We start from the raw sequence: 21,479 nt of genomic DNA on the forward strand, positions 1-21,479 counted from the left end.
TTATATACATCTACTAGCATATTTAGCTACATCTACTAGTATATTTAGCTACATCTACTAGTATATTTAGCTACATCTACTAGTATATTTAGCTACATCTACTAACTTATTTAGCTATAGCTACTAACTTATTTAGCTACATCTACTAGCATATTTAGCTACATCTACTAGCATATTTAGCTACATCTACTAGTATATTTATATACATCTACTAGCATATTTAGCTACATCTACTAACTTATTTAGCTACATCTACTAGCATATTTAGCTACATCTACTAGCATATTTAGCTACATCTACTAGTATATTTAGCTACATCTACTAGTATATTTAGCTACATCTACTAGTATATTTAGCTACATCTACTAGCATATTTAGCTACATCTACTAGCATATTTAGCTACATCTACTAGCATGTGTAGCTACATCTACTAGCATGTGTAGCTACATCTACTAGCATATTTAGCTACATCTACTAGCATATTTAGCTACATCTACTAGTATATTTAGCTACATCTACTAGCATATTTAGCTGCATCTACTAGCATATTTAGCTACATCTACTAGTATATTTAGCTACATCTACTACCATATTTAGCTACATCTACTAGCATATTTAGCTACATCTACTAGCATGTGTAGCTACATCTACTAGCATGTGTAGCTACATCTACTAGCATATTTATTTACTTCACTGACTCAGTTCTTCTGGCAGTGAAGTGATGAACAACCTGAAAAGCTCTGAGGTGCATCAGTATCTACACAGTAATAAGGTCAGTGGTGTTTTGTTAAAATAGGTGGGACACAATCTTATTTACCTTTAAGCAGATATAGACCCCAGCCAAAGTCTTAAAGTCCTCCATCACTGAGCTTGGGTTAATTGTAGAAGAAATCATAAATGAAGACGAACAAATACTATAATGCTCTGACCTCCATACACTTGAAATCATCCCTGATGTTCTCGTCACTGTTTTCAATCCTTCTGAGGATCCGGCGTCTCTTCATCGGTGGTTTATTGTAGTCCAGACACAAAAGTAGGATGCAGGTTTTCCTCCGACGGCCGTTTGTCAACAAAGTGAAATGAGTTCACATACAGTGTTTTGGGTGGTCTCTTCAATTTCACATTTTTCAGCCACATTCTTCTCAATTCCTCATCTGTAGGTAGGAGATGGAAACTATACCTCTTTTCACAGGAACATTCTTTTTGTTTTGGGTTTGTGTTTAAAACTGTTGTTGTAGCCACTGATTTAGTTTGGTCTGGTTGCTCTGCAGCTGTGAACTCAACAGGTACCTGAAGTCAGCACGGCTATTTTAGTAAACTTATGGTTGTTAAATAATAATAATCACGGCTATTTTAGTAAACTTATGGTTGTTAAATAATAATAATGTGTATGTATTGTCATCATCGTATATTTCCATACAATGACAAAATCGGCTTTCTGCATTTAACCCATCCACCACCAGGTGGTGCAGTGGGCAGCTATTGAAAGCACCCGGGGAGCATTTGGGGATAGGGTGTGCTGCTCAGAGACACCACGAGGTGTGCAATGACTCTGGATCGAACCTGGGACTTTCGGGTCCCGAGTCGGTAGCCCTGCCTCAAATGTAAACAAAACAAAAAGAGTTTTATCTGCTAAACTGAATGCAAATTATTTTCAAATAAACCGCGATCCGTGCTTCGTTACCATGGTTAACCAATGCTTACTGCTACTTCCTGTCTGACAGGAAGTTGTTCCCATAACCATTTATACAGTAGAGCCCCCTGGAATAAGGTGGATAAAGGTTGGTCGATGGGCATGTAATGTACCGTACTCTTGTTAACGTTATCTCGCAGAAGAAGGATTTCTTTTCAAACCTACTTTCAGCTTCTAATATTGTCACTATTGAAATGCATAAAAGGTTAATTTCTTTGGTGCCTTTTTTACCTTTTATTTCTGTGATTTTTGTTTGTGACATTAAAACGATCTTGTGATTTCCAAAGCGAATAGGTGGTATTAAACCATCTTTTTTTTATTATTCTGGTTTTATATTTTAGTTTTTATCGTCACTGACGTGTTTTACGTCGTTCTCAGGCTTCTGTCAGGTGGAGTTTTATGGCGCAGCTCTTTATTTCAGGGCTGCTCGTGTCTTCCAGTGGATAAATGTGGATCTGGTTCTTCGGTCTGCTGCTTTCATGAACTAATCTAAAATGTAAACTAAAAAAAGTTACGATTAGAGACATTTAGGTGACACTGTTAACTGGAGATATTTATGTTTTTACTCAGGCACTTGAAAAGGGTGCTGTTAAAGTTCTGCAGTTACATAAGACATACTATAGTGTTTTTGTTCAATAAATTAAAACTCTGATTTAAATAAATAACCAAGGCTTAAAAGAAATAGTTCTTGCCTCTTTATTATCTGTTAAAGTTCCACTTTAATTTTTAACACTTAGATTTTTTCAGACGATGTGAACCTAACTTCTCTGGATAAATGTATTAAGTCATAATTGAGACTAAAACGTATTTGTATAACTTTAAACATCGACAAAATCATCACTCATGGAACGTTTAGACGTCTGAAAACTATATCTTGAACATGAGCCTTTTTTGTCCTCACTTCAATTTGATCACAACTGACATTTAATCTCTGCGCTCCACCAACAGGCCCGGCTCTGTTAATGGCACATGCATATGGATGAGCTTTCACTGGCTATCAGCAGGACGGACTCTAAGATACAGGCTGACTGTCAGTGAACGCATCATAACGTCCTGCACAGGCTCACCGCCGCTGCATTACGACACCAACCCAGTAGACTTACAGGAGACGTGTGTGTTTCTTTGTGTGTGTGTGATTTATATCCCTTTGTTAATCTGTGTTGCAGATCACGTGTCTGTGGGTGGCCTGGGTGACAGTTTCTATGAGTATCTGCTCAAGGCCTGGCTTATGTCTGACAAAACTGATGAGGAAGGGAAGAAGCTGTATTACGATGCCCTCCAGGTAACACACACACACTGCTGACGACACACACACACACACTATATTATAACAAAAAAAAGCAGAAGGACTCAAGGACTTTAGAGCTTCAGTACCGTATTTTCTGCTGTACAAGTGGCATCAGACCAAATGTGTCTAATAAAGTGAAAACATCTATAAATACGTCTCTTCACCATTTAAGTCACATCTATTATGCGTCACCGCTGACAACCTGGAAACGTGGGCCGGTGTTGTGCCAAAAATCGATTGACTGCCAAATGGTGACCGCGGGAGCGTGCACGGGAGGACTTTAACGAGAATTTAACAAGATTAAAAACAGTTATTTGTTTGATCGAAAGTATAGTAAAGGTGTGTCTCAGTCTAACTTTTCCTTAATAAATGCACTTTGACGGTCAAATCAGCTGCATTTTCAAACGCCGATACGCGGAAACATGACTGTGCAGAGGGCCAACGTCCATTTCTTCGAAATCTAACAAGATAACCACCTAAAAACAATTATTTGTTTGCTCGACATTATAGTAAAGGTGCGTCTCAGTTGAACTTTTACTTAATAAATGCACTTTGACGGTCAAATCAGCTTCATTTCATCGGGGCAGTGCAACTAAATGAAGCTGATTTGTTGGTTGGTCCAGGCAGACGAAGGTGGCAGACTATGGCAAGCAGATTGTGTCATTAATAGCCACTTTTACCTTACATGATACAACAGCATGCCGTACTGCTTGACTGCCATCTAGTGGTTGAAAATGGTAGTGTTCAATATTTTCCATCAGAATGAATGAAAACGGTTATATCTCAGACAAAAACTGGTTTATAAATAAAAATCCATAAATATGTCGCTTCATGTATAAGTCGCAGGGCATGTAAATTATGCAAAAAACTGCGACTTATAGGGCGAAAAATATGGTAACTGTTTAAAAAGGTAAAAAATTATTTTTAACTAAACAGCTAAAATTATGTTGTAATTCAATATTTATTTGATGAACTGTTTTTATGGCAATCTGATCACCTTTATCATATAAAATAAAATGTTTAAAACCCCAAATAGACTTTAATAAATTATTTTATCTCTTGCTCTTATTTTGAGATCGTATAGTTCAATCACATTGGTTTAAAAAAAATAACTTGTAGGGAGACTTACAGGCGCCTGTGAATTTATTCATCCTCTGCTAATTTTTCCATCCTTAGAAATCTTCTCAATCCACATCTAATACATATTTATATAAAGATAAATGTTTCATTCACTGCTTGAATTTAAACTTCATCTGTCTGTGTTTCTATTTTAATAACCGATATTGACCTATGAGTCATATCTATCAGTATTTATGATTTAAATACAGATGAAATCATGAAATAAACGGTGTTCTCACACAGTTTAAACAGAACCTCCGTCAGGGAGCTGCCTCATCACCTCTAATTGTCGCCCACCACCGCAAGGCGAAGGCGGATGATGATGGTTTTGCTCATGTCTGTGTTTTTGTTTTTGTTACTGAATTATGAACCTCTGCAGATATTTTAACGAAACTTGCAAAAAGTAATAACGTACAACTGATTAACTTTTGACATCAACCTCACTTAAGATGGCTGCCACAGCCCACTGACCTGAACTTTGGTGCAGTTGTAGCCGAGTTATTGTGCCACTCATTGTGTGACCTTTGCTTAAAGCTTTAGCATTAACTGTTGGAGTCAGCCATGTTTGACTGTTAGCGAAATATTTCCCCATTGTCTAATGGCTGTCTAATTTTGAGGAGTAAAACATTTTGTATCAATAATCTAAATTGCTTGAAGCTGTAATGATCCTTTGGAAGATGATTTCTGAATCTGCGGCTCTCGCTGAGTTTGGACTTCAACTGTGTTTCAGTTTAATCATCAATCACCGTCGGTTCGTCAACAACCGAATGAAACTCCTGGAAGGTGTGATGATGTTACATAAACTGCACGCCGAGTTAATTTCCCTTAAACGACAACACTTGTTTACAGCTGGTGAAGTGTGGCTTGTTTACTCCACGGGGTTTAAATCCTCTGCACCTTCTGCGTCACAACAAACGATGGCTGGATTTCAGCGAACAACAAAAGCCAAGGTCAGCCGTGGATAATGAAAAGTTGTCCTGCTGTGGTATTTATTCGTATCTGCGGACGACATTATGGACGTCCAGTCGCTCGTAACCTCACAAGGAGCCTCAGAGTGTCTGATCGGAGGCAGAACTGCACGCACATTTGAATAAAAAGACGGGGAACAGATCAGTCCTGGGGAAGAAAAGCCCTCTTAAACCCGCAGGATGAAGCACACGCACGCAGACGGCTCGCCTCCGTTCACTCAGATTGTCAACTTGAGTTATGGTGACAGGCGCCGCGTCGCAGCTGGAGGGTGCTGGTCGTCCGACTGTCTGTCTTCCTGTGGAACGCTGGGGAGCAAAATCACATCAGCTAAAATACAGAATTACGCATGCAGGGCTCCTTCACCCATAATCCCTCCTGATCTGCGCGGATTATGGACACGCTTGTTGCATTTGTCAAGCAGAGGCAGCGGGACAGGTGTCTAAATAACTTCTGTGTCGTCAGAACGTGGAAAACGTTAAACATTTTGTGTTTTCTTGTTTAAGAGTCCTGACTGTCCAGGAGACAGAAGAGTCTGCAGCTTTCACTCAAAGTTAAAGAGAAGAATTAACAGCAACATTTTCATTAATTCATCGCTTCGATATAAGCAATGAATTTACAGTAGTCCCTCACTTATCACGGGGGTTATGTTCCAGCGATAGGTGAAAATCTGCAAAGTAGGAACGTTCTTTTTATTTTACTATTTATTTATATTTTAAGGCTTTATAAACCCAGACGTCTTTGTTCGAGTGATGAACATACCGTACACGTCGCATCAGTCCAAATATGTCCAATAAAGTGGAAAACAACAGACGCGTCGCTTCGCCGTATATGTCGCGTTTGTTACGCGTCATCGATGACCACCTGGAAATGTGGGCCGGTGTTGTGCCAAAAATCGAATAACTGCCAAATGGCGGCTGCGGGAGCGTGCACAAGAGGACTTGAACAAGAATTTACCAAGATTAAGACTTTAAAACAATTATTTGTTTACTCGAAATTATAATAAAGGTGTGTCTCAGTTGAACTTTTCCTAAATAAATGCACTTCAATGGTCACATCAGCTGCATTTCGTCTGGGCGGCACGGTGAAATGCAGCTGATTTGATGTTTGCTCCAGGAGTTCCGGAGCGAGACGAAATTGGTTTGGTATGGCAAGCCAAGTGTCTCATTAATAGCCACTTTTACCTATTAATGAGGCACTTGGCTTGCTATAATAGTCTAAAAATTAGGTTATAAATATGGGAAAAAACATAAATACTTCGCTTCACTATATAAGTTGCAGGCATGCCAAGTTAAGCAAAAAAACTGCAACTTATACAGCGAAAAATACGCTAGTTTTGTGGAGTTGCTGGCGCTGCTTCTCTTTCACAAACGAGCACAGCGAAAGAGAGCGGACAGACTGATGCTGCGGTTACTGAGCCAATCAGCGCCTGCGACACAGAGCACAGTGCTCTGGTTGGTCGCCTTCCATCAATCTGCCAATCGTGTGTCGTTTACAATCTTAACCCTGAAAACCTTCTAAACAGTGAGTCTGTGAAAGTCCAACCGCGAAGTAGCGAGGGACAACTCGCTGACCTCACATCGTTTAGTGCTCAGGGTCTGTGTTGGGGATGGCTCTCAACTACTACCACATTACATGTCAGCATGTAGCGTGCTAACACGTTAGCTTGTTTTATGCTGGAGTTTTTAACTGAAATCGTCACGTTGTAGTCAAATCCTAAAAATAATGTATCTCGTGGTGTCGCATCTAAAAGGAGTCTCTGTGAAAGACTCTGAGCTACTACCACGTCAAAAATTAATCTTGATAAGTGGAAAAAATGACTGAGTTGGAGACGGTTTTGTGTCTACCAATGTCCGCTAGCTGCAGTGGCCATCTTGAATTGGACCGACTCTCGTAGTCCACCAGTTGTAGACGCGCGTCCAGTGATTTCTGTCTGAAGTTTTTAATGAAATCTAAGTGAGTCGTGAGTTTTTTCAAAGTTGAATCAAATTGTTTAAGGTCACATTGAAACAAAGATCAAGAGCAGCCTGCAATAAGTCGGATTATCTGGTCTATAACGTCAGCTGTTTGTCAATAAATACCGTGTGGCATTAAACAATCAGCAATTTGAAATTCAAAAGGTCAAAGTTCAGGAGTGGCAGAACCAACACCTGCACGTCTGTTTTTCAGGCAATAGAAGCCAATCTGATAAGGAAGTCGAGCAGCGGCCTCACCTACATAGCGGAGTGGAAGGGGGGGCTGCTGGAGCACAAGATGGGTCACCTGACGTGTTTCGCCGGTGGGATGATCGCTCTGGGTGCCGACGGGGCGCCCAGCGACAAGACGGGCCACCAGATGGAGCTGGCAGCGGAGATCGCCCGCACCTGTCACGAGTCCTACGCCAGGACAGGTAGACGAACACAAACAGAAACATTTAAAGGTTTTGAGAAGTAAAACCTGATTTTACTTTCTGCTCATCAGTTTGTTTCAAAGAGCCTTGTTGAAATATCGATTTATTTTCTCCAGTATTTTAGTTTTCCTGAAGTCCTGACGTGTCATTACTATTTTTACTAAACTCCAGCTTGATGTTTCTGCTCCCACACTCACTCAACTTGATGCTATACAAACTAGAGAAATTGCATTTCCTGCAAAAATGCAGCGTGGATGCTTTTTGAATGAATGAACAAATTAATTTTATTTAAAAAGGGAAACGTTTTTGCTGAAGATCTTGCTGATAATCAGCTGAAATTGGCTAAAAACTTGCTGAAATGTAGCTAAAATGAAAGAACAAGTCCAAGTTAGCAGAAGAAAGCAGAAAGATCACATCATTGCTGAATTTGGTTTAAATAAGCAAAAATGAGCACAAAAATTAGTAAATTAGCTAAAACAGCTGAAATTAGCAAGAAATAGTTGAAAAGTAGCTGAAAAGGAAAAAAAAAAAAAGCTTAAATTACCAGAAGTGGAGAGAGCAGTTGTGCCAATTTAGACTGAAAGAAGCAGAAATGAGCACATAAAGTGGAAATTATCTAAAACGAGCAGAAATTTGCCAACTCCATATGAATAGTAGCTAAAAAAGCAGAAAGCAGCTTAAATTACCAGATGGAAGTGGAGAGAGCACAATTGTGTCAAATTAGGCTGAAAGAAATGGAAATGATCACAAAAAGTTGAAATTATCTGGAAAAAGTAGTAATTTGCAAAAGAAAAAGAAAAAAACAGCTGAATAGTAGCTAAAAAAAGACGCTTAAATTACCTGAAGGGAGTGGAGAGAGCACATTTTTGCTGAATTAGGCTGAAAAAGTTTAATTGAGTGCAACAAATGGAGAATTAGCTGGAAAACTTAAAATTAGCATAAGAACTGCTAAATAGTAGCTGAAATGGCTGAAATAAGCTGAAACGTGCAGAAATAAGCCAAAAGGAGCATAACAAGCTAAAATTAGCAGAAAGAAGTTAGAAGAGGCACAAAAATGTAGTTGGCAGAAAGTATCTGAAAGGAGCACAAAACAGCTGAAATGAGCTGAAAAAAGTTTAAACTTGCACAAGAAGCTGAAGCAGAACAAAATGTGAAAGGAGCAGAAAAAGGTTGTAAACAGAGCTAAAGGTGTAAAATGTGCTCAATTCATTTTCTATGAGAAAAAAAATAGCCAAAAAGGCTAAATATTTCAAAAAGCTGAAGTTGCACCAATACCAAAAGTCATAGCAGGATTGTCCTGAACGAGCCGAACGTTTTATGATTTGTTGAAATAGCACAAAAATTGTGGAACGAGGAAGATACTGAAAAACGTACGGAATAGGGATATTAACAATAAGTAAATATATAAACAGGCTCACGATAACGCTTAGTGAGCGTTCACACAATGAATGACATCAACTACCATATCGTTCCTACAGCACCTACCGGTACAGAACGTACGTAAAATCCAGGGAAAATATGCAGTTTTTCCATTTCTTTCCTTTGCTGTGCAGCCTTGAAGCTGGGTCCAGAAGCGTTTCGTTTCGACGGGGGGGTCGAGGCCATCGCCACGCGCCAGAACGAGAAGTACTTCATCCTCCGCCCAGAGGTCATCGAGACCTACATGTACATGTGGAGATTCACCCACGACCCCAAATACAGGGAGTGGGGCTGGGAGGCTGTGAAGGTGAACCGCTGTCCGATTTCCCTGTAACGTTCAGTGAGAGACATTTAGGAGTTTCTGTCTGAAAATCAATGAACTGGAAGGTTACGTCCTCCAGAAACCAACTCCGAGGAATAAAGTTCATAAAGGTCAACCCATTGACCTTTAAATTCTGAAGCAAGGTGTAGAGATGTTCGACGATGCCAAGTCTTCATCCATTTTCTTGTCTTGTTATCGTGTCTGTCCGTCAGGCCTTGGAGCAGCACTGTAAAGTAGAAGGAGGTTACAGCGGCGTCAGAGACGTCTACGCTTCGTCTCCGAGCCACGACGACGTGCAGCAGAGCTTCTACTTGGCCGAGACGCTAAAGTAAGACCCGAAGTGAACAGCTTCACACACACGCTGCCTTCCCTGGTGTCCTCCGCTGTCAGCGAGCGCCGCGGAGGGTCTGACAGACGTGTCGAGGCTCCGGCGCACAAAACTCCAGTTGTCATTCATTCGGCTAAGCTTTGGAGAGAGACGGGGTTATCACACGCACACGGTAATCTGAGGAAACCGTAGGAAGTACAGAATTAATGCCAAATTTACAAACACAGTGTCTGATTTATTAATGACATCATTGTGGAGCAGCAGAAAGGAAAATTGAGTTTTATTTTTGAGGTTAGAATTTAGTTATTTGCTTAATTTAGATTTGAAAGTGAATATTTGATTAGGACGGATTAACATTTTTCAGATTGGACTCAAAAGTTGAGCTTGAATCCAAACTGATGGGTCCCAGCACAGTGAGGGTTCACACAGTTTCTTCTGCATTCAACAAGATGATGCTGTACCATGACTTGTAGTATTTATAACGTTCATACTTTTTAATTTATTTAACTTTAATCACAAAACGTTTCCACATAGTTACATTGTGTCCTCTTTAAGTTCTTCCAGACCATTGTTCTCCAAATTCTACTTCAGCACATTTGCTTTGTTTTTGCTTTCTTCTGCTCATTTTAGCTTTAAGCTGTTGTCTTGCTACGTTTAGCTTTTAGCAAGTGTTTTATTGTCTCCACACTCATGAAGCATTCACACTATTGTTACATTTTTCTTCTGTACGTTTTGCAGCATCTTTCTCGTTCCGCAGTTTTTGTGCTTTTTCAACGAATCATAAATTAAAACGTTCAGCTCTTTCAGGACAGTCCTGTTACGACTTTTGATATTGGTGCAACTTTAGCTGTTTGAAATATTTAGCCTTTTCTGCCATTTTTTCCCCTCATAGAAAATGAATTGAGCTAATTTTCCCTCCTTCAAATCTTTAGATGTGTTTACAACCTTTTACTGCTCCTTTCACATTTTGTTCTGCTTCAGCTACTTTCAGCTTCCTTGTCCAAATTTAAATAAAATATTCAGCTAATTTCAGCTGTTTTTCCAGCTGTTTTGTGCTCCTTTCAGATTTTTTCTGTTAACTACAACATTTTAGTTTTTCTTCTAGCTTCTTCCTGCTTTCAACTTGTTATGCTCCTTTCAGCTTATTTCTGCTAGTTTAATTTATTTCAGCTATTATTTAGCTGGTTTTCTTTTAGCTATTTTAGGCGTTTTCAGCTAATTCTTCATTTTTTGCACTCATTTAAACTTTTTCAGCCTAATTCAGCAAAATGTACTCTCTCTACTTCCTTCTTGTAATTTAAGCTTCTTTCTGCTTTTTAGCTACTTTTCAGCATTTTTTTTTTGTGTGGCTAATTTAAGCTTTTTTCAGATAATTTTCACTTTTTCGTGCTCATTTCTGCTTCTTTCAGCCTAATTGGACAAAAATGTTACTTTCTGCTAATTTAAGCTTGTTCTACATTTTCAGCTAAACTTTTAGCATTTTTTATCTAAATTCAGCTGTTTTCAGATCAATTCAAATTTTTCATGTTAATTTCTGCTAATTTCAGCTTGTTATGCTCCTTTTAGATTCTTTCTGCTACTTTCAGCTTTTTCTACTATTTCAGCTTCAATTTAGCTGTTTTTAAGCTAATTCTGCCTTTTTTTTTTAATCTAATTTCAGCACCTTCTTCTTCCTTCTGGTAGTTTAAGCTTCTTTTTAATCTAAACTTTAATGTTTCTGTCTGCACCCAATCTGTTTTAGAACTTAATTGCTGGTATTTTTTTATATTCTCTGTTACTTTTTTATATTTTGTGTGATTCCTTGTTCCTTTGTACTGAAACTCTGGCACAACAATTTCCTGCAGGATCAATGAAATTCTATCTTATCTTATTTTTACCTTTTCAGCTACTTTTCAGCTATTTTTTGCTAATTTCCCTATTTTTGTACTCATTTCTGTTTATTTAAATTAAATTAGGCAAATATTTGTTCTTTCTGCTTTCTTCTGCTTATTTAGGCTTGTTCTTCCATTTTATATACATTTCTGCATGTTTTAGCTACTTTCAGCTGTTTATCTGCAATAAACATTTACACTGCATTTTTGCAGTAAATGCAATTTCTCTATTTACATTTAGCTTTTAGCTAAACGTTTGCGAATAGTAGATTTTAGCTGCGGTTTTACAAGTTGCTTGTTTATCATTTAGCAGTTTAGTAACAAAATAATTCAACAAATTCAGCATCATTCGGCGCTCAGTGCAGGTTTTTAAGTTGTTTCCAAAGCTGACTTCAGTGTGCTGGATTTTCTGCTGCACTTTTCACTGCTAACAGTTTTGCCTCGGTAACAAAGAAAAGACACAAACCTCTCTTTGTTTGTAAAGCTACAATTATGTTTTCTACTGCTTTGAGTTCAAACGTCTGCAAACACTGAACGCTACAAGCCGTGGCTTAAATACTCTGATTATTCCTAGAAGTTTGTGTTTCGTTGGTGTCTGCAGATCTGCCAGCTGCAAAGGATTTCTAAATAAATAGTGTGTGCAGGAGTTCAGCGCTGCTGCAGATGAAGACTCCGTCAGTCAGCACGTGCTGTTAGTTTGCTCGGCTTATCAGATGATTTAGGTGTAAAAAGTATGTCGTATATATTGTCCTGCCAGTAATTTAAATCTTGTTTGGAGTCAGAGCCGTTCTCATGTAGCATCATCAGTAGACTCATGGATGATTCTGAACAGCTGCATCCAGCTGTGCCAGCTCATCGTCTGCTAATATTTCTGCTTTTCTTCTTGCTGTTGAAGCTGACATCGGGTTTTGTTCGATTGTTTTCACACGTCTCGTCTTTTTGTTTTCCGTCAAATGTCTCAGCGACAGCATTAAGCACCCCTTCAGGACTGTCCCGTCGCTAAATGTTTTTTTATGTTGCTCCAAAATCCACGATACGTTGAGTGAACATTCAGCAGCTGCTGGACTGGAACAGTATTTGTGATGAGTACGGTGGATCTGTCATACTGGGCTTCCAGTTTGGTTAATTTACTGCTCAAACTTCGGCAGATAACGTTGCTCAAAAGAGATGAAGAGCGCTTCACGTTGCCACTTTTATAATTAATTAATTAACCGTTTCGGAGCATTCAATTCAATTCAAAAATACTTTATTAATCCCAGAGGGAAATTAAATGTTGTAACTCATCATCCTGGTTTCATTAGAGTTGTTCTAGATGCTGATGCTGTGGGCAGGAAGGATCTCTTGTTCTGGTCTGTCCTACACGGATCTGAAGAAGCCTCTGACTGAAGACACTGTTGTTGTATGACACTCTGTTGTTGTATGACACTCTGTTGTTGTATGACAGTCTGATGAAGAGGATGCTGAGGGTTGTCTATAATGTTCTTCATTTTATGAAGAATCCTTCTTTGTACAATCATCTCCAGAGGTTCTAGAGGAGTCCCCAGAACTGAGCCAGCCTTCTTTATGAGCTTGTTGATCTTTTTGAAGTCACTTGCTCTGGTGCTGCTCCCCCAGCAGATGATGGCAGAAGAGACAGTGCTCTCTACAACAGACTTATAGAAGATATGCAGCATCTTGCTGCAAACACTGAAGGACTTCAGCTTCCTCAAGAAGTACAGTCTGCTCTGTCCCTTCTTGTAGACGCTTCACTGTTGCATCTCCAGTCCAGTCTGTTGTCCAGGTGAACCCCAAGGTATTTAGACTTCTCCACCACCTCCACTTCTTCTCCCATGATGGAAATAGGGTTGGACCTGTTCCTGTTTCTCCTGAAATCTACAATCATCTCCTTTGTTTTGTTCACATTCAAGATGAGATGATTGTTTCCACACCATTTCACACAACGGTCCACCCTGTACTCGGCTTCTTGTCCATCTCTGATGCACCCGACCACTGCAGAGTCATCAGAATGTTTCTGCAGATGACAGGAGTCTGTTTTGTACTGGAAATCTGAGGTGTACAAGATGAAAAGGAATGGTGCGAGTACAGTCCCCTGTGGTGCTCCTGAGCTACTGACCACCTGGTTGGACACACAACCCTTCAGTCTCACAAACTGTGGTCTGAGTATATATACATATGAGGCAAAGAGGTTTTGAACTGCCTGCTGGAAGCATGAACATACATTTCTCTGTCCGTCCATCTTTAAAACAGCGGTTTTCAGCATCAACTTTTCTTGTTTTGGAGCACGACATGTTGTCTCTTCGTCTCTGACCTGCTGCTTCGGTGAGCTCGCTGGACTGCAGGGAAAACAAGAGATTTGATTGGCTGACGCTATTACCGTAACACCTGAAGTAGAGTGAACCTCCAGAACACACCTCATGCTTCTCTGCTCGGCTCTGCACCTGAGCTGTCTATCGCTGGAAAAACGCTCCATGAAAATTATCAGTTTTCCTCAATTTATCAGATTGGGCACGGGTCCGGGCAGAACCATCACTCGGCCCGGATCCAGACTGAAGTCCACCTATTGGTGACCTCTAGTTTAAATCAATGTTGCATGTTTTTTTGGAAAATACTCCAGCAGTAAACGGGAATCGTTTCTCTGGTGGCAGATAGTGATCATTAACTGAAGTAGAGTTTATTTTCAGTAACTTCACTCCATTTTACAGACATGGATCTCCTCGACGTGATTAATGTCTTGGATAAATGTGAGAGAGGATGCAGATAGTAAACTGTGAGAAACACCACATGCCTCCACACTTCACTGCCAGATACTTCTTCTTATTAGTCGTGTTACTTTCACCCGACAGACTGATGCAGGCTTTAGGACGCAACTGTTGATGTTTGTGTGAGGGCGGGAGCGTTTAGCCACAAATGATTTAATGACCATCTTGGCAGCCGCACAGGAGCATTGAACGTTTCGTCCGTGTTCAGGTGGCGCTGCGTTTAAAGCGTGATAAGCAGCCACAGCTTCACAAAGGTGAAGGTGTGTGTGCACGAGCTGCAAACTTAACGACCCGACTGTTTAAAACTCGCTGCACTGTTCGCAGGACCAACAAGTTCACATCATGAACCGTTCACCAGATGTGGCAATACTGAACAGCTGTGAATTACCTTAAATATAAGGGATTTAACAACTTTTTGGGTCCAGAAAAGACTTTAATTGGGTCTGGCTCTGGACCCCTACCCTAGCAGAACCAGAACCCAAATGAGCAGGGGTTTAAGAGGACGCACATGTACATCCTGTGACATCCAATGTGTTTGTTGCTGCTGCACCATGTGGCTGTATCATGTATGTCACAACCTTACCATCATAATTCATCTCAATGTTTCTCACTACCTGTGCAATAACCTGTCACATGATCTCTGTAGTACATGTTATGTGCATTATATATAGGGATGGGGCCGATCCGAGCCAGTATCGGTATCGGACGATATTCAGATTTAGGTATCGGGATCGGATCGGAAGTTTAAAAAAGTGGATCAGTGCATCCCTAATTATATATCTTGTGTATTTAAGCTAACATTACTACCTGTGAAATACTTTTTTATACTACTTCATCCTACTTGCATCGTTATATTCTACCATTTAGGATCTTGTAAATATTATATTTGTTTTTAACTTTTTGGTACTTTATTTTGTACCCTTATTGCACGCTTTATTATTTCTTTTTTTTTTTTTTTACTTAGCGAGTCGAGAAGGTCCTTCCCATCCTGAACATTTCATTGCGTCGTTGACCTTGTGTTAACCTGCATATGACCCGTAACATGCGGACAAAGAATGATTGGTCCCAGTGTAGTTTCTATGGGAACAGAGAGAACAGGACATGTTAATTGCAGCAATAAGTTCATGTCCAAACATGAAGAGCAGAGAGACTAACGACAGCAGAGTGAAGAAATGTGGTCAGCAGTCTACGCCTATAGCAGCAGAACTAAGGGAGAGCTCAGGAAACCCGAGCAACCCTAACTGTAGAATTAATCAGGAAGGAAAGTTTTAAATTAGACCGGGCGTCAGCCTCACGGACACAAACTAGAAGTCTCTGCTCAACCGGTAACTGAAAGCTCTGCCTCCCATCTTAGAAACTCTAGGAACCACAAGTAAACCTGCAGTCTAAGAGCAAAGTGCTCTGTAAGGAACAATAAGATTTAATATAAGACGGAGCTCGGTTGTTGAAAACTTTTCTAGATTAAAGGTTAAATTTTTATTCTATTGTGAATTTTGCAGGAAGTTAAACTAAATGTCTAAAATATCTCCCTAGATTAAACTGGTCATCACACTGTGGGTGTTTTAGTTTATTAACGAACTGAACAGTGACAGAAAGTAACGCCCTGACGTTTCCTCCTCGACTTTGTGACACATTTAAAGTCTCGTGTCCTTTAGCTGCTCTCAGGTAGGAGAGCCTCTTGCTCTCTGCGCCGCGCTTCTGAAAGCCGATGAAAGGAAGTCAAGGTCAGCCACACGGAGGGTGAGGAGCCAGCTTTATTTACGAGCTGTAAATTTCATCAGCCGTCACCTCCGCTCCTGATTACAACACAGACACGAGGACGCCCGTGTTCAGATCAGCTTGTGGAGATTTAATCTCGCTTTCTTTCAGCCGCACGAAGGCGAAGCTACAGAGAGAGATCCACAACGAGAACGTGAATCCCTTCTGGAGGACCAGAACGAGAAGAGGAGAATGTCTCGTTAGCATAATGTCACGCTGAAGGAAAAGAACTGACCACCAGCACGAAACTAACACAATAATTACCTCATCAGTCGGGCTGCGTGGTATTCATGATGCGTAGGAAACATCTGACCGGACTGGAAAATCTGAATCCAGTCCAGCAGCAGAACTGGTGTCTAATCCTGCTAATGTTCCTCAGGGAGCCGGGCTTCCAGTATTCATCATCCCTCTGCTGCCAAGGACACGATCATACTTCACGCTGCTGTCTGCACCCCCCACACCCCCCACCACTCACTGATTACATACAGAGAAAGAGACAACCAGCCCCCCCAACGCATGGATTTAACTATTCCTCTTTTCTTCAGCTTGTTTTCCAGACAGAATTAAAAACACCTTCTCGGGGGCGTTTGCTTTCATCGATTCCGTTTCTTTACTTTCACGATGAAACCTGAACTTGTTTCTTGTCCAACAGCTGCCCTAGAATTTATTATTATTATTTTTTAAATGTGCTTACTTTAATGCCCCGCCTTTGATGAATTATTCTCTGTCAGGAGTTTTCTTTCGTCGGGTCTGATCAGCAGCACTTCATCGCGTCAGGCTTTATAAACTGGTCTGAGCTCAGATCCAGTCGTCTCTTCTCCTCCCTGGCAGGATCGCCTGTAAATATTGCAAAAACGCCTTTTGGAAATAACGTCAAAACACTCTAAAGTAAACAGTCCCTGAGCATAAAAACTTCATGAAGACACTCGAGAGTCGATTCATTCATCTTCACACATTAAAGAGTAAATCTGTGACGCCACTAAGACCAAACAGTTTCTGTTGACGTTTGCTCCGGGAGTTCTGGAGCTGGATGAAGGTGGCCCTGTATGGCAAGCCAAGTGTCTCATTAATAGCCACTTTTACCTATTAATGAGACACTTGGCTTGCCACATTAGTCGAGGGCCCTCTAGCGGCAGAAAATGGTAGCGTTCAATATTTTCCATGTCAGAATGAATGACATCATCAGATCTCGGCCAAAAACTGGTTATAAATGTGGGGATAAACATAAATAAGGCGCAGGTCATGCTAATTTATGCAAAAAGGTGCGACTTGTGCAGCTAAAATATGGTATGTAATCAGCAAGAAGCTAAAGAACAAACGGATTCTATACTTTGACATTTATTTAGGAAGGCTTTATTAAAACGTCCTTTCTGTTTAATTTAGAGTAACAGTCAATGAGGGTTCTTTTATGTATTTAAAAAATATAAAATGATGAAAGCTGACGTTAATTGTGCCGTAGACATAAAACCCCAGGAATCACTTACTGGTTCAACTGACGCATCGACTTTATTAATTACCTTTGAACGTTGGCGTTGACATTTTGCTTGCAACAAAATGGCCGTGAGGTTTCGCTGGACTAACAGCTGGATCTGAGCAGGGAGTTCAGCTGACACATCTGTTAAAAGCAACTTAGAGCTCTGCCTGCCCATCTAGCCAGTGTATCACCAAATAATGCACAGCCAGCTTTCCATACATCAGGTCCTGCTTGCTGATTACCTAGTTAAGCCTTAGCAAACCTACGATACTGCTTCTTTTGTTAAAACACCTACTTCCTGACTGGGTTGAGTCCACCGTGTTTCATAAGTTCAACCAGTCACTCCCAGTTCCCTGCCTGTTTTCCTGTCCGTACGGAGCCGGTCGCTGCTGGTCCGGCTGCTCCGACAGGTTGATCTGTGGACGCCAGAGGCAGAGAGGGCAGTCGTCAGCATACAGCGGCATCGCTGTGAGAACATAAGATGTTTATGCATTTACATTGTTGTTGTTTCTACTAGAAAACAAGGAAGTGGAACCTTTAGCATGTTCTTAATCAGGACTTTGATTTGGAGGACAAGTAAAAGAACGTTGCTGTTTCACCCGGAGCTTCCAGCTGAACCTGTTGGAGTCAAACGTTTGTTATTCAGCGCTCGCTCTGTGACTTTATCCACACACTCCCGGTGGACTGTTGCTCACGCAGGTGTGGCAGCACTGCAGCTAAATAAGTAGAAAAACACCTCAAACACCTGCGTACTCTGAACAACTCGAGCAACAAAGAACAGAGGAAGACGTTTATAAAGAGTAAAGTTTGGTCAGCAGGAGATCAATTAAACACTTTGTTTCAATAAATTGAGCTGAGATATTTGGAAAGTGTTTCCTTCCGTCAGAGCATGAAGAACCACGTGTGTCACTTCCTGTCTGTTAAACTCTGCTTCCTGTTTCCTGCAGGTACCTCTACCTGCTCTTCTCTGATGACGATCACCTACCGTTCGAGCACTGGGTCTTCAACACCGAGGCTCACCCCCTGCCGGTGATCAGGAAGGACCAAACGGACCGACCCAATGAAGTGGAGTAGTGGACTCGGACCGGTCTCCTGTGCATCTGAGCCTGCAGCTGTTCGTCTCCAACACTTCGGCCGTTCGGAGCCCGACGCGGCGACAGATTTCTCCTGATCAGATTTTTATTTTGGATTTGTCGGAGCAGGTCCAGTTTTGGGGTTTTTGCTTTAATTTTTTTTTTTTTTTTTTTTTTTTTTGATGAACTGTCTCTGGTTGGGTCTGAGGCTCCAGATGTTTATTGACAAGATAACGTGACGGAAACGTTCAAACTCTTCTTCTGCTCAGGTTTGTGTTCAGCGACCCACGCCTGCAGAGATAATCAGCTGCTTCTCGTTTAAAGGGACAGTTCGCTTTATTTCTCAGCAGGTTTGTTGTTCGGAGCTCCGACTTGTTTTCTGTGAGGGAGAGACCGGCTGACCTGGAAGTGGACCCCGGTCTTTGGGCACAACCAAAACTCTGACTGAGGACAACGTTTACTTCACGTTTGTTTTTTGTTTTTCTCGCCTGAATAAGAGCCAGTTTTTTGTTTTTCGGCCGTGTTGTTGAAGAAATGTTGGGATTCCCCTTTTCTACAGACGTGCTCGTGTCTGTGGGCGTTAAAGGAAAGACGCGGCACAAGCGGAACTCGTTTTGTAAACTCCTGGACGTCTGCTCCGACCAGCCGGGCTGTTTCTCTACCCGCCGGTAGCTTCATCTTCCTCACATCGTTTACACGCAGCTACCTTTTTCTCCTCCGTCAGTTTGTAACAATCCTCACGTTTCCACCGGGGTTCGACCGGTGCAGGGAGTTTAACGCTGGTCCGGTTTCCAAACCTGATCGTTTGCTTTACAAAAACGACCCAGTTTTGAGTTCATTTTGTTGTTTACGTCCTCCGAAACCTTTTAAAGGTGAATCAGAGCACAAGGAATGTAGGGAGGAGTTTAAAACCGTTGGGAAAGAGCCAACCAGTGGAGCGTTACTGGTTAAAAAGATCTGATTTGAACCTTTCGGCGCAGAGTGTCTCCTCTTTAAAGGAACTCTGATTCATCCTGTTCATCAAAGTATGGGTTCACTGGAGTTTCCTCTTCGTTGGGTCCAGCAGGCATCTTCTCTCCTCTGTGAGGACTCACCTTCGTACACAAAGCCATACTGACGTGACGCAGCTTTCTCGACTAAAGATGTGTTTTTGTGTCGCTTCGTCTGTTTTTTTTTGTTGTTTTTTTGTTCCAAAGTTCGTCTTTAAAGATTCGACACGGAGCCAGATTTAATCCAGTTTAGTCTTCGATTTAGTGCCTTCACTGATGAAGAGGAGTCTGAGGGAGAGACGGCTCACACAAACGCAGAGGAGAATCGTTCGTTCCGCTTTAAGGAAGTTCCCCCCGTCGTCTCTGATGAGGATTAAACCAAAACTAGAGGTGGATTAAAGGATTACTCCGACCTTTTGATTTGATATTCAGAGAAACTTCAGCTTGAAAGAAAAAAAAAAACACATGAACAGTTGGTGAGATAAGTAGATCAGACCACCAAAGTTTCATCAGATGATTAAAAAAACCTGCTAGAATAAAACCAGACTTTTATTTTATTCTCACAAATCGAGTTGAAATGGTCCGTTTCCTTGACTGCAGCGACACCTAGTGGTGAAACGTTGATGTTACACTTAATGAGCCAAATAAAAAGATTAATACCTGAGAACTTAAAGTGTAGAGTTTAGTTGTAATAGTTTCAGGTCTGGCTGAGTAAATAAAATGTTTCCAGCTTCACGTGGAGTCTGCAAACACAAAAATCCTGAATTTCTCAAAGCTGCAGGAATGAGGCGTTTTTTGTTTTGTTTTGTTTGTTTTACATCGATTTAAACTGAAAACTGCTTTAAAGTTTCAGGTTTTAAAACCAAAACAAAGGCCGAAATAATCCTGGGGAAGGAGGGGAGCTTTTCACGTGAGCTCATCTTAAAAACAAAATAACTCACCGCAGTTTGAAAATTAGAGACGGCTCCTCGGAGGAGGAGATGGAAATGTCTTCAATAATCGAGGGAACGTGTCCACGTGCATTTTCTTATTAAATAAACTCCTAAAACGGAATTTATTAAGAGTAAATAATCACATGATTGATTTGTTGAACCAATAAAAAAAACAACTTATTGAAGATTAAACATCAAATCATGTGTTTAAAAACTGCACCAGTGTACAAAAAATCCATTAATAAATTTACAAAAAGTTCAAATGAAGGTTTGAAAACTGGAATTTTAAAATAGAAAGTTGAATTTTTGTCTTTTATGAACCCGGTTCTGACTGAACGTTACGCTTCAAAAACTTTCATAATTATTTTATTACTACGTGAAAACGACCAGGAGGTGAAGATGTTCATAAAAACGCACCTGAACTACGAGAAATATCGGAGTTCAGCTCCAGAAATGACAAAGAAACGTCAAAACAAACACATTTCTGTTTGATTTTACTGTAAGAAACCTCAGATTCAGGTTTTTATTTTAAAATTAAATTTCATAAGAGCTGAAGAAACCTCCTCCGGTGTTTCTGCAGACGTTCGGTTCAAGTGAAGAAATCGGACTAAAACTATAAAAATCACTAACGGAGAATTAAAACCTTTGCTCTTCTCATTTCTTTAGCTTTTTGGTGTCGGCCGAGGAGATTTTAGCTGATGTTTGTGTTTGTTGCTACAACAAGAACAAAACCCAGCAGGAAACTTTTGGTTTAATCGTGTCCGTTTTAATTTGACGTGTTTTTGTTTCGTTTGGATCATTCCCGCCTGTTCTGGGCTGATCGGACCTGTTTTCTGTTCTGGGGCATGAATTGTTTCCATGTGGGGGGTGGGGATGGGGGGGTGTAAAGTCTGACTGATCATTTATGTGTAGCGGTGGTGATGGGAGCGAGCTGTGGCCCAGCAGCTACTGACGAGCCGAGTGATTGTACCGTCCAATGTGAAGGGAAGAAGTCTGATTTTCAGGTTTCGTTTATTTTTATTGCTAATTTTTTTCTCTGTGAAAGCACAAAAGTTTAAAGATCGTGGATTTAAATTCAGAGAAACTTGAATTTTTGAG

The 21,479-nt window shown here is 40.7% G+C and overlaps 1 protein-coding gene across 1 annotated transcript in view; it reads left to right on the forward strand.

The window, feature by feature from the left end:
* The window catches only part of man1a1 (mannosidase, alpha, class 1A, member 1), a 160,302-nt gene extending 140,840 nt beyond the window's left edge, over positions 1-19,462 (forward strand). Inside the window, exons 8-12 of the mRNA XM_037685951.1 lie at positions 2,861-2,976; positions 7,237-7,456; positions 9,010-9,182; positions 9,410-9,525; positions 18,335-19,462. Of these exons, the coding sequence (XP_037541879.1) occupies positions 2,861-2,976; positions 7,237-7,456; positions 9,010-9,182; positions 9,410-9,525; positions 18,335-18,461 (752 nt within the window). The 3' untranslated portion in view covers positions 18,462-19,462. The remainder of the gene's footprint in view (positions 1-2,860; positions 2,977-7,236; positions 7,457-9,009; positions 9,183-9,409; positions 9,526-18,334) is intronic.
* The last annotated feature ends 2,017 nt before the right edge of the window (positions 19,463-21,479 follow it).

The sequence above is a fragment of the Nematolebias whitei genome, chromosome 12 (genome assembly GCF_014905685.2).
Source record: "Nematolebias whitei isolate Nwh7 chromosome 12, NemWhi1, whole genome shotgun sequence".
NCBI classification, from domain to species: Eukaryota; Metazoa; Chordata; class Actinopteri; order Cyprinodontiformes; family Rivulidae; genus Nematolebias; species Nematolebias whitei.